The sequence below is a fragment of the Pundamilia nyererei genome, unplaced genomic scaffold (assembly GCF_000239375.1).
Source record: "Pundamilia nyererei isolate P.nyererei 1_Seehausen unplaced genomic scaffold, PunNye1.0 scaffold00001, whole genome shotgun sequence".
Lineage (NCBI taxonomy): Eukaryota > Metazoa > Chordata > Actinopteri > Cichliformes > Cichlidae > Pundamilia > Pundamilia nyererei.
The window spans coordinates 8,884,626-8,898,130 of NW_005187402.1; the positions used below are offsets into that span (position 1 = coordinate 8,884,626).

At 41.6% G+C, this 13,505-nt stretch overlaps 1 protein-coding gene across 2 annotated transcripts in view; it reads left to right on the forward strand.

Moving 5' to 3' along the window:
- The window catches only part of nlgn3a (neuroligin 3a), a 131,403-nt gene that overhangs the window by 32,429 nt on the left and 85,469 nt on the right, over positions 1–13,505 (forward strand). Inside the window, exons 4-5 of one of the 2 annotated variants that reach the window (XM_005719709.2) lie at positions 3,737–3,796; positions 12,792–12,941. In XM_005719709.2, the coding sequence (XP_005719766.1) occupies positions 3,737–3,796; positions 12,792–12,941 (210 nt within the window). The remainder of the gene's footprint in view (positions 1–3,736; positions 3,797–12,791; positions 12,942–13,505) is intronic. The other variant, XM_005719710.2, reaches the window with a different exon arrangement.

The window sequence follows — 13,505 nt, forward strand, 5'->3', positions numbered from 1 at the left end:
TCACCAAAAAGAGAAAGATTTCCGATTTAAGGTTGATTGATTTGTGTAATCATTAACAACACTGTCACAAGCAGGAGGATTTTATAAAATCATAATCCAAAAGACCACTTAAGACAAAAAAGTAATAGCTATTAAAAATTAATAGCAAGAATCAGACACTATTACAATTGTTGAATATTTATTGAGTTTCCAGTGGAGATTATTGCTCCCTCTCCTTTCCTAGTTTTCCTGTGCTTCCAGTTTGTACCCAGGGACATACATTAATAACAGCTTTGAATCAATTAGCAATGTCTTATTTAATCATGTTTAGGAAATAAACTGCAAACTCTAAAATGTCTACCAAATATTCCCTTTGGTTTATTATATATAGGTCTCATATGACTTTTACATAATTGATGAAGTTTATGTTCACTCAGTAATCGTCTCCTGCAAATACTCATTTGAGACTTTGTCCAGATCTCCTATCATGCAGGTCCCTCTTTGCGCCTTATTCTTTAGCATTTTGAGACAGCGAGTGTTCTCCATGTGGCTTCCTTTTCCCTGTTCGACAAAGCCGTTGTCACTCTCACTGTTATGGCCCCCTCATGTGACTGCATCTCCACAGTTGCATCAGCCACTGCCACCTGCCTTCAACCAGAACCAAGCCAGACCAAATTCTGTCATTGTTTTCCAAGGTCTTCAACCGTGTATATGGCTGCTGCCAACCGGGTTGACAGTTGAAAAATCCTGTGCAGCTATTACAGTCACCAGTTCTACAACAGTGAGCCATGCCAGTAATAGCACCCACTGCCTAAAGGCCCCAGCAATGCCAGCCTGCTTACTGGCATCATTACTGTAGCTTGTGTTGTCTGAATTCTTGCAAAACTACTATTTAAATAAACAGTAGCCAGAACAGTATATGAAAAAAGAACTGGAAACAGTTAGCGTTAGCTAGTATTGTCTATGTGTCCCAAGAATCCATAAAACATAGTTGGAGTTGGCTTGTTGTTCCTTCTTTGTCAAGATGGTGTCATTATGTATCTTATTTCTTTGTACAAGTAGCCAGCTAATGTCACTACAGGTTGTGAAAATGCATTTAAAAAGGCAAAAAGAGAATAAAACAACATGATGCATGCCCAACAGGTCATGCTGATTTGTAGCTGCCTGACCTGCCGGTCTCCACCAAAGCTCTATATTCTGTTCAGGCTGTTAATCTTCTTGTAGGTTTCTAGAAAGCCAACATGATAAATGTGACATTTGATAACTTAATGGTAGCTGATTTCTACAAAGGGAAGTTGACATTAGCGCTACTTGAAGCAACACATTTGCTTCAGTAAGATCACTGTGCTGGCATAACTGGGCTGCTGACACAGAGGGCTCCAAAAATATATCCTGGCGCAGAAGTTACAACATATTCAGCAACATATTCACCAAGTAGCTGACTGGAACACCAGATTAATTATTTTGTTATACGAGTCCCACATTTCTGTTATTATTTGGCTCTAGATAGAGGGTAGATGGGATTTGAGAACCAATGCATTGTAGTACCGTGCCTCCAAGTTTAGAAATTCCCTTTATTAATACTGATATGTTTTTTTTCTGACTGTTGTGCATTGCAAAACAATGACTTCAAACGCATGGCAGCGGCCCCCATGCTGCTCTGTTTCTACTAAGCAAGTTGATGCTCAGTAAGGAAAATGATAAAGAACATACTAGTAGATTGGATATTGGCATTATTATTAATCAAAATCTCATCAATAACAAATCGGTGTTGTTCACCAACAGTCCACTTACCTTCTGCTGTCAACGAGATGACACAAATGTTGGCATTTAAGCTTAAAGTTGGTATATTCATATCATTATCTTTGTTTATCTAAAAGTAATATAGCATGATATACAGTCTGCATTATTCATTCACCCTATAATTGAAAAATGATGGGCAGATTAAACAAAGTCGCTGTACCAACCATGGCTCCAGTTCAGAGCATAAATTTGCTCAGTAAATACCATCACGCTCAGCCTTTTACATTATGCATAACACTGTATTGCATCTATCAATTAACAATGCATGAGATATTCAAAGAGGACAACGCATTTATTCAAATAGAGCCTGTTTAACCAGTATCGATGAGGTCCACATTGCTTCTGACTTCTGTGAGTTATAGCGTTCAAGTCCGAGTCCACCAGACTGACTGCGTTTTCGGCATGAACGTTAGAAAAAGTTTCCTAATACCGTAAACTCTCCGTTACAGCAAATAGAGGATTGAGAGGTTCACGCTTTAACATTCGCTGAGTCTCGTGGTCTGAGTGCATCCACTTTTGTCTGCTGTGCCATTACTGTTTGCAACCTCTGTGCTTACTGGGATCTTCCCTACTGATCGGGAATCTACAGCACATTTCATGGTCCCCACCTCAATTTCCTCCAAGGTCATGAGAATAAAAAAAAGGATTACATGGGCAGAGACCAAAAATTCCCCGTGAAATCATGTTCATTGCCTGCAAATTGATGTTAGAAGATGTGGCATTTGTTTCACGCAAGGCTCAAGCTTATCACTCCTGCAAAAGCATTATTCAAATAAGTCATCTTCTTCGAATAATGAATGGTTCTGTTAATTCAATGTCAATCAGCCTATTATATTTTGTTATCAATTTGTATTCATTCTGGTCTTTCACTGGAGGAAATGCCCAAGGTCAATAAAAGCATTAGGAGTTGCTGTAGTGAGTACAGAAGAGGAGCGGACCTTAACAGGCATCAAGATAACGGATCAGGGCATCACCAAAGATCTGCAAGGTTTATAAAAGAAATAGAAAAGATTACAAAACATTTTTCTATTTTATTTATATTCCCAATATGTTTAAAAGCTTGTGAGAGGATGATTGACTACTAAATGGATGGTTTTGATGGATTGCCCTGTTGACTAATCACTGCTGATATCCTTAGACTGTGCTGCTGGTGAGCAACAAAAAATGACAAGGATGTCAAATGCTTATGGGAAATGGTAGGTGAAGATATAGCTTGCAGACCCAGGGGAGTACATTTATGTACTACTGCAAAACACAGCACAAGGACAAGATATTAGCGACTCTTTTGGGCAAAGAGACAGACCAATTGCATGCATGATGCATTGTTAGGATTTATTCAGATCTCAGCAGCTCTGGAGAAATTGCATTTGTAGTTTAAAACGTTTCCTTTCAAAAAGCTTCCTGATTTTCCTGTGCTCAAGTATCATTTTTCTGTTATCAAGTTACAAATTAATACCAAGGAGACTTCCTAGAGTCTCCTACAGTGTTTAAATGCACAAAATCCTCCAAAAATCAACATAAAAGAAAACAAAAACTGAATGAGTTGGTGTATCTGTTCGCTTCTCCAACAGACTAGAAAAAAGTAACTCACATAAATAGGCTTGGGTTGTTTTTCCTGATAAATTTTAAATGGATTTTCTGAAAATGTCAGTGGTGTATGACTCTGCTACAGATACACGTTATAGTAGCAGTGAAGTTGTGTTCATATATAATTCTGTAAGATAGAAATGTTTGTTTTTTTCCTCATTGTAAGGTTTTTTATTTTATGTTTGTAGTCCTGCAATTGTATATGCTCTCTGTGCAAAATGAAAATTGTGTGGGAATGTATTTAAATCAGCACTGTTGTAATTCGTGTGTACTTTTTGAAATGCCTCTCTTCCCATCTCTATTTTTCCAAACATGCTATTTTGAATTTCCCTGTGCCTCTCTATGTCTCTCCCTGCTTCAATAACAGGGACCCATGCAAAAAAACAGGGCGAGGATTTATCGGATAACGACGGTGATGAAGATGAAGGTATTTTCCATGGTGATCAAAGATGGTGCATGATTTTCTTACAAAAATGACACTGTTTTCTGATCATTTATGAATTTTTTGTTTTGTTTTGTTTTCTTTTTTTTGTTCCAATTCCAAATGCAATCATCAAGCACCCCTGTCACATTTCAATCTGTAGAGCAATGTAGTGAAAAAGAGTGCATGTGTGTGAATGTGAGTGTACGCGAAGGCTCTTGTTCCTAAGCATCTGAATTCAGTCAGTGAAAGGAGTGTTTAGCTTTAGAGGCAGATGGGATCTAGTAGCTGCCTAGATAACCAGGCTCGGGTTGAATAATTTTAATATCTCACACAGGGACTGGAGCAACTGTTATTACAAGGGGAGAGTCGGTAGTTAGAGCCCCCTTTTAAGGTGTGGCCAGTAGCTGAATTGGTGGCGATAATGACAGAGGGAAAGTGAAGCAGCAGTGTAATATCAGACTGTTCACCCGGAGTGCCGGCAGATTTAGATGAGGAGCGGCAGTTCAGGAGTGCTGCTGGAGAGGATTAGAGGCGAGAGGTGTAAAAAATGGGAAGTTGCTGCTCAGCAATCGCATTGTTCGCTTTCCATATTTATCTTGGGATATTCCTGGCTCAGGGTGGATCTCTGCTGAGATTAGAATGAGAGACGATTCTTGTGCTGCAACAGAAACGGCTTAAGTGTCTGAATCTAAATCAAACCCTTGATATCGCCCCGCCCTTGTTCTCCTTTGCCATAGTAGGGCAGGTGATGCGAGCATGATGTCGGGTATCAAGGTAAACCCCTTGTTTTATGCTCCATTTGTTTGTTCTGGACAGATTGGATCTTTGCGCATGATGTGTATATTTGGTGAAAACGATTCAACTGAATCTGGAGGGAAGCTTTTTGGGACTTTAGCACATGTTAAGGACTGAACGTCACACCAAAGCGCCATGTCTTATCACTCATTTCTCTTAGATACTGAAAAAATGAGCACTGGATCGATCCTGCTTTGGGTTCTTTCCAAATATAGGGTCTCTTCTCACTCCTTGCTCAGTGGGCTGTTCTCTCAAAAAGGAGCCTCATGCTGGCCTTGATCACAGAACAGGAAGAGTTGCCATAGCACCACTCTGACACACAGGTGTTTCCTCATTCAAGCCCAGGGCGAGCTGTTGCAACCGAAGCCAAATTGCCTTCAGTCTTCAGCTCGACTGAGTGCGTATGTGCGTGCGTGTGGAAGGTTCTTCTTCCTTCAAGCAAACCCACATGTATGCAGCCCTGAGTCCGTTTAAAATTGCTGACAAGTGCCGATCCCTTTGTCTGGCAAGTCTATGCATGCGTACACAGTGGCTTGGTCTCCAAGCTGTTGTGCTAGACTAGCCTCACTGAAAATGTGACAAGTCTATTCTTTACTGAGCGCAACTAATGCTATTTACAGAGCATCACCGTAGAAGTACAAAACAGTCCCAGCAGAGCCTCTGAAACACTACTGTAACTAATGCCTGTGTGACAGAGTTGGCCATCAATCCCTAAACATGATCCAGAAGATTTTTATTGTTCCGCTGAATGTGTGGAACTGTCATGGCCCAACATATGAACACCGCTGTTCAGGGACTCCTCTTTGTTCCTCTGTAATTCCCCCCGCAGAGAGCTGATGCCTCAGGAGGAAAAGACTTTACTCCCTGAAGGAGTAAAGTGCACAAACCACAAAGTCCTTGTAAGTCCAACGCACATTTGCTCTCACAGGTAGCACTGCTATTATTACCAAAAACTGTGCCTACAGTCAAGGGATCACCAGTGAAATTTAGACATTTGCACTCAAGTTAAAGGGCAAGTAGAATCACAACACGAGCATGACTCGCACTCTCACCCGAGCTGAGCTGGTGCACATCTTATCCACACATTCTCATTCAGTTGCGAGAGCTACTGTCTTGCCTGCTTTCCCTGTCTAACCCCCTCCATCTCTCAGTCTGTTCCTCCCAGCATTACCATGTGGTCTCAGTTGGCTGTCTGTCTATCCTGGCCTAATTTGCTTCCTCCCTACAATATATCTGAACTGCCCTCCTCCCTGTTATAGCCCCTCCAGACATGTTCTCAAAGTCAAATCAAAATAAATATTTGAACAATAAAGAATTTCTTTTATTGCCAAAGAAATATAACGTATGGAATCGTAATATATAAATTTACAATAAAGAGGGTGGCTAACAGCCAGTAAAAGTATTCAAATGAGACAAAGAGATAAGAGCAATGAAATATGTAGTCTGGAATATATTATACTGCACTACTATTATATTGATGTATTTCTTTCTAAGGCTCCATGTTTTTAACATATCTGCCTGTTTATCCCTTCCTGTGTCTTGCTGTCTGTCCCTTTGTGTGTCCATCTGTCTGTCTGAGTAACATTCAACCCACTGGCACCCCCAAAGTGCATTCAAATTCTGCACAACACTCCCGCCTGCAAAACAAGCATGGAGGCCAAGTTGCTGTGATTTACACCAGCCCACAATCAAGACTCAATTTTACAGACGGTGTTATTGCACTGTAAAGGGGAGTGCAAGCTTTCAATCACCTACCTGCTGTTGTTAGATAAAGGTGGGCATGTAAATAGAGTAAGCGAGTCCATGTAGGGGCTAAATCTTCCAGGTGGAACATAGCAATGGTGCTGAGGTAGAGCGCCTAGTGATAGCCTGTGAGAAGCAGCAGTCTGCTCTCCACCTATGGACTGTCTTGCGCCACTGCTGCCTCAGCCCTATCCCAATGATGAAAAATAGAACTGTGTGTTTCTGTCTTTTGGCGCTTTGAGACTTAGCTCTAATCAGAAGGAATACCTCCACCGAGAGTGTGCTCGCACACACTCAGACATGTACGCTCGCATCCATTAAATCAGTGCACACACAAACTTGCTTGCTGCCCAGCTCTAGAAGCAAACACTTATGAAGACAGCGAGCACATGCAGATACACGCAGACTTACCCCCACCCTTAGAGATGCTCGGGCTGTGCCAGAGAGCAGAGCTGAGCTCCACCTGCCTGGGTATTACCATTAATTCCATCGCACAGGCCTGACTGGATCCCTATCCAGCAAAGCCCTCAGCTCAGCTCAGGCAGCCTGGAGAGTGGCAAATCGACAGTGGGGGCAATTCACACACCATTTTCTCTATTCTGCCACTATCCTATTCTCTCTGATGTGGCAGAGAAGAGGAATCATGCCCCTTGAAGCCCATTTATGCAGAGATCTTTGGAATGCTACTGCTCAGCTTCTTTCCAAGATAAGCATTGCTGCTAATGGCTGATCCACACGGGCATCATTTGAGCCATTTCAAAGGGTAGGAGAGCCAGACTGGTACTGTCATCTTTATTTTTTTCTTTGTCCTTTCCTCTTGAGTGGCACAAAATAATTGGGAAGGCAAAACATGTAAAAACAGACTTCTTTTGAAAAAATTGTCAGGAATGGAGTGGAGAAAGGCTTTGAATTAGTTCACAGAGGCACTTTGACTCTTTCCTCATACAATGCCAGAGCAGGTCTGAAGGGTTTGTGCGCTGCAGTGTGTTTGTTCGTGGGCTGTCATCAAGCTTGCAGTGTGTTTGTACAGTTACCAGCTCTTAAACTCATGTCAAGGACAGCAGGCTTTATTGAAAGACTAAAGGGTTACTTCTCTTTCATTCTGGCAGCAAACAGCTGTCTGTGAGTCTTAGGGATGACAGCACCTCTACTGCTTTCCTCCTCTAAACTAGATCCTGGCCAGCTGTAGGGGGATTTGGCTAATAGCCTTTGTAGGTTTTTCACACTGTCTTTCTTTTCATTTAACTCAACCACTGGCTATCCCTGTGTTTCATTTCTCTATCCTCATGTATTTACACACTCGATCTACCCTGTTTCCAACATCATATTTAACACACATGCACAGCAGCCAGGAAGCAAGATGTCATCTTCACACAAAGGTCATTCCTCCCATTAAGTTTACTGTAGTCAATGTTCCTAATAGAGGCGCACACACTCACAAGCTTCTCCCTTTTACTCTATCCTATTTTCAGTTTTTTAATTTTATTTTATTTTAGTTACTTAGACATATCAGGTATGGAGAGCAATCACGTAGTCTAGCGCAGAGGTGTTTTAATACATATATGACAATATCATAAATATTTTAATAATTGGAATAATTTGGTTACGGACTGTCTCACTACTGTTCACTCACTGTTAGGTCCATAAATATTTGGACAATGATTCAAAGTTGGCAATTGTTCAATCCACAATGCGATTGAAGGGCAGACTTTCATCTTTAATTCAAGGGGTTTAACAAAAATATTCAATTAATTGTTCGCATTAACTGTGATCTTTCAGGCAAAAAGGTCAAGTGGGATTGTAAGATTGTAGAAATATTTCTACGTTAAGAAATTACACCACATCTAGCCAAGTCAGGAATCCTCTCTAGGAGGTAGGTGTATCATTGTATACAACCAAGAGATGCCTTCCAGAATAAAATACAGAATAAGAGGACCAGATTAGACTTTGCCAGAAAATATCAAAAAAAAAAAGAAAAAAGATAAGGTTAACTTGAGAAAGTGCAGAGAAGAAGAGAAACAGCTCATGATCTAAAGCAAAGCACATCATCTTCAAAGACAATATTATGGCAATGACATGTTTGGCTGCCACTGGAACCGGGTCACTAGTGTTTATGATGATGTGACTGCTGATGGAAGTAGCAGGATGAAGTATACAGTTCTGCCCTCTCTGCTCAGATTCAGCCTGAGAAATGCTGCAGAAATGATCAGACAGCCCTTCACAGTGCAAATACATAATGACCCAAAGCACACTGCAAAACCCAAGAGTTTCTCAAGACAACGAAATGTGAAATTCTTCAGTGGCTAAGTCAGTAACTGCATCTCGACCCAGTACAGAGCAGCTTTTAAGTCATTGAATACAAAACTGAATGCAGAGGAACCGACAAACAAGCAGCAGCCGAAGGAGGCTGCAGTAAAGGCCTGGCAGAGCATCTTAAAAGAGGGAACGCAGCACTTGGGAGTCACTGACTACAAAGGCTCTTGATCCAAATATTAAAAACAATCCTCATATTTAAAATTATATTAGTTCATCCAATTAATTTTGAGCCTTTGAAAACAGGCGACTCTGTATAAAAACTGCTGTAATTCCTAAACAGTTAATGCAATACATTTGTTAAATCCCTTAAATTAAAGCTGATAGTCTGCACTTCAGTCACAATCTTGACTGTTTGCTTTAAAACCACAGCGGTGGTGCACAGAGTCAAAAAAGGGGAAAAAAGTATCAATAAAGGACCTGACTGTATATTGTCAGTTTCATTATTCTGCAAAAAAAGACAACAGACAATAAACAAAGTTATTGATGAAGTTGACTGATGACATTATTGATGCGGTGCTGTGATGATATTTAGGTTGCCATGTGTTTTCTTTTTCTTTTTTTTCTCAACCACAATAGTCATGAAGGGAAAAATATGACACCGTGACAGCTCGACTTCAGCCCTTCCCATCCCTGTCTTATAGCAGATTATAAAAGCCCTACTGGCTCAACATTTATTAAATTTTTCAAATTTTATAAATGTTCCTCATTTAGCTGGCTTTTCTTAGCACAAAATAGAAAATTTGTAATTTGTCTCTGTGTGTTCACTCTTTTGAGCCTCTTATCTTTCCCATTGCCTAGCCACCCGCACTAGTTCATTAGCTTCGGTGTAAAGTGAATATTAGGAAACATTCAGTGACTTTCAGAATACCACCAGTGACACTGGCAATGAAACAATCCACTGTATAGTTTCTTGTAGTTGCTTTCCCTGTTTTAAAGATCCTCCCGAAATGTATCCGCGATATCCTGTTCTTAAATGCAAACATGCCAGTAATGGGCCTATCACGGGTGGACCGTGAAGCTTGACCTGACAAGAGCACTACAGTAGGCTGCGTGTCATGTCCTGCCACATCAGGACATTGTCACCTGTTCCCCCAAACCTCAGCCCTCACTTATAGCCGCTGACAGCCACCATGTTTCACCAAGTGTTGACACAGTGAATGCCACCGACACTTATCTCCACTTGCCTTTGTCCTGTCCTAGTCCGGAGTGTCAAGGCCAGTTCCGGGGCGCTTAACGTCAGATATATGACTGACTGCTTTCATTGGAGTGAGAAGCAAAAGGACAAAAAGGTGGAGGTACAGGTAGTGAGAGAAAATAAGATTGCAGAAAAAAGGAAGGAGTGCTCCAAACCCTCCTGGTGGGTTTCGCTTGCAGCAGCAATACTAAGGGGCTCAGCTCAGGCCTGAGTTATGCCTCCCACTGACACTCCAATCAGACCAGAGCCACTGTGAGGCAACCTATGAAAGGTTGTGCCCCTCAGTTGCTTTTTAAAGCTCATGCTATATATTTTTAACTCCGGCTGCACCTACCATCCAAACGGAAAACATTTGATTTATTCATTCATTAGGCAATTTTTTTCCCTACAGTGAGACATTTATTTGCTGTTTGTGTAATACGTGCTGGGAGTGTATGAGTGTCACTGTGTAGTAGCTGCTGCATGACACCACGTCGTATTAAAATAAATGTGACAAAAGTGTACATACATTAGTTTTTTTCTCCCCCCGCTGAGTTCATTCTTCATTGCACATCAGCTTTCATCTACATTGCCATCAATCACGTTTTTTTGCCCATCTCCAAAACACAAGTTTGTTTTTGTCTTTCTGTAATATTCTGAGCTTGTTGTGCATGGAGTTCATATTGCAAATATACCAGCCTGTGCATTAATGAATAAATCTCTGTTTCTTTTCCGCCACAGCGCTGTGCTAAATTTTGATTCTAAGAATATGTGTGTTGATGTAATGATGTGTTTGCCCCCGGAGAAGCAGTGAATCAGGAAGCAGCTTTTTATTTTGAGGTAGCCACTTAGTCACCTGCTTCACTAGATTAGGCAATTAACCGTGACCAAGTAAACTCCGATCTGATTGGTTAAGAAGACTTAGTCATCGGCCCAGATGTATCCGTAAAGGATTATCATTTCTCACTGTAAACCAGAATCCGATTGGGATCTGTTGCGTACATATCTTCCTCTGACAACGGATGAGTGAGAGCTGTATATCACATCTATGTGACACCTCCCACATCAGATCAACTCAATGAATAGATTAGAACAAATGGAGCTCGAATGTTTTGTATCGCTCTCCCAAAGGGATTTAACTGTTGTCATGGAGACACGATGTGAATCAACAAAAGAGGTGACTGATAACATTGACATGACTAATCTCTTTTTTTTCTTATTTCTGCCCCCTGTTCCTTCTTCCTTTCTGCCATTCTCTTTGTATCTGTGGCCCATTTGTTTTGAATAGCTTGTGTAGGATATCGTTTTGCCTCTCTGAACCCCTCCTCCTCCTCCTCCCTTCTCTGACTGTACTTTTCATGCCTTCTCACCCCATGCATCCCCTCCTCCTCTTGTCTAAGATAAGTGTGTGTACAGAGAAGTGTCAGCTATAAATCATATTTCACTGTGCAGCCTTCTCAGATACCAGCAAGATAAAGGAATCCATAAATAAGGCCACATCATATATAGTACAACTTATTGCTTTGCTTTAAAATGTAACAGGGCCATGAATAACCAAGGGAATAATGTAAAAAAAAAGAAAAAAAAGAAACAGGCTAAGTTCTCTTGTAGAGGTTTACAAAAAAAAGGGTGTCTGGACAAAATGCATCTAAGTAGTTGTCTTCTGTGTTGAGCATGCTAATGTGTTGGGGTGCATAACGATGAGGAGTGCCTGCAGATCGATGCAGATTAGCCTGTTCAGGATGTGGTCTGCGATTAGCTGTTCTTGAGGATTTTGAATTTTGGCTCTCAGTCACCATAGCAACCAGAATACAATACCATCCTTTTAAATCCGAGCCCATTGCTTTCTTTCCTTTTTTTATTTCTCCTGCTCTCTTCTTAATATCCTTTCCATTTCTATCTGTATTCCTTTCCTTTCTTTTTTCCTTCCTTCCTTATAGTCTCTGTGTTTTTCTTTCTCCCTCTCTGTTCCGATGTCATCCACACTTTTTGCACTCCTGCTCCTTCTCATTCTCACCATTCTCAGGGCTTGTGGGGGGGGACAAAAAGAAAGGCAGGGAGTTGGACAGAGACGGGGAGAAGGCGGGAGAAAAAACAGGGAGAGAGACAGGGGAGAGTCTGTGAGTGAAAGTGATACAAAGCAAGGGAGGGGGAAGGCAAGAAGCTGCACCGAATGCAGGGGGGAGCACGAGTGAAAATGAGAGTTTCTTGTCTTGTCTCCCAGCTCTAGCTAGCCAGTCAGTAATTCAGTCTATTCCTCAGACAGAGGCTTTTTTCATCCCTCTACCTCTGGATGTGCTTTATCTGGCTGGAGTGTCGCTCCAGCTGGGTATCAAAAACTGCTCCAGGAATAAAATAAACAGCATTTTGCCAAAAGTGAAGCAAAAATTTTAACTGCCTGCAATCCCAAGCAGGACTGTGCAAATAAATTGCGGCGGCATGATAGGCCTGTGTAAAAAGGAGGCGCGAGGTAGCATTGTGTAATTAGCCAGTGTGTTTTCCCTATCACTGTCAGGCCAGATTAGGCTTCTCTCTGCTTAGGAGATGTGTCAGAGTACCTCTCTCTTTATTCTCCCTAATGGCTTCCTGCATGTCTATATTAGGAAGTGGGTCTGCCTCCTGGGAGGCAATGCAAAACCAAATACAAGCCTAATAGTTTGGTTTATAGGAAGTAAATGACTCACCACGTTTTTAGATGAGATAGCTGATTGCTATAATAGAGCTGGACAGCAAAAAAAAAGCGTGGACAGTCATTTGTTTCTCGTACAGCTGATATGAAAAGAATAATGCTTCCAGTTCCATTATTAGGCCAGAAGACTGAATGAATACAGCTGGTATCTGGGAGGTGATCGTCAGCTTGTCTGTTTGTGACCACTATGTGCTATAACTTCTTTATCTGAATCTGCGCTGACCCTTGATCAGAGAGGATGGACGGCTTTGTGAATATGTTAATGATGGCCGCTCTTGCAGACATACGAGACACTGGGGCCAAGCCCGTGATGGTCTACATCCATGGAGGGTCCTACATGGAGGGGACAGGCAACATGATCGATGGGAGCGTGCTGGCCAGCTACGGAAATGTCATCGTTATCACTCTCAACTACCGCGTTGGAGTCCTCGGTAAGCATCCTTTCCTCTCTCTGTTTTTTTTTTTTATTTCCTTCACCTTATTCTTCAAGGACATTTTCTGGGGCAGCTTTGCAGGCCACCTAGCTTAGAAGTAATGAGCTCTGCTGATTGCCACATACACTCTAAATAAGGCTGAAAGAGAGAGAGAGAGAGAGAGAGAGAAAAGCAGGACTGTAAATACATGGACTGGCTTGTTGATGTAGTGCTCATGTATCAAAATCACAGTAATTGAGTGTGCTGCATAATGTGGGTTTGTTGTTGTGACTGGGGTTTAGAATAAATTAAGAAATTATTGAAATGAAGTAGAAAAAATGATAAGATGGGCGTGATGCTGGAAGGATAGAGGAGTGCGGAAGAGTGTGCTGGAGAGAAAGAGAGGTTCTCTCTGAGTTGCGGTTGGTTGCATTGACTCATGCAGCTGAATCCCCTTTCAGACACTTGTGCATGTGTGTGTATGTGTAAGCCTGTGTGTGTGTGAGAGAGAGAGAGAGAGAGAGTGAGAGAGGGAAGGGAGAAGCTGAGAAAGAAAGAGTGAGAGAGCAAAAAGGAGAGACA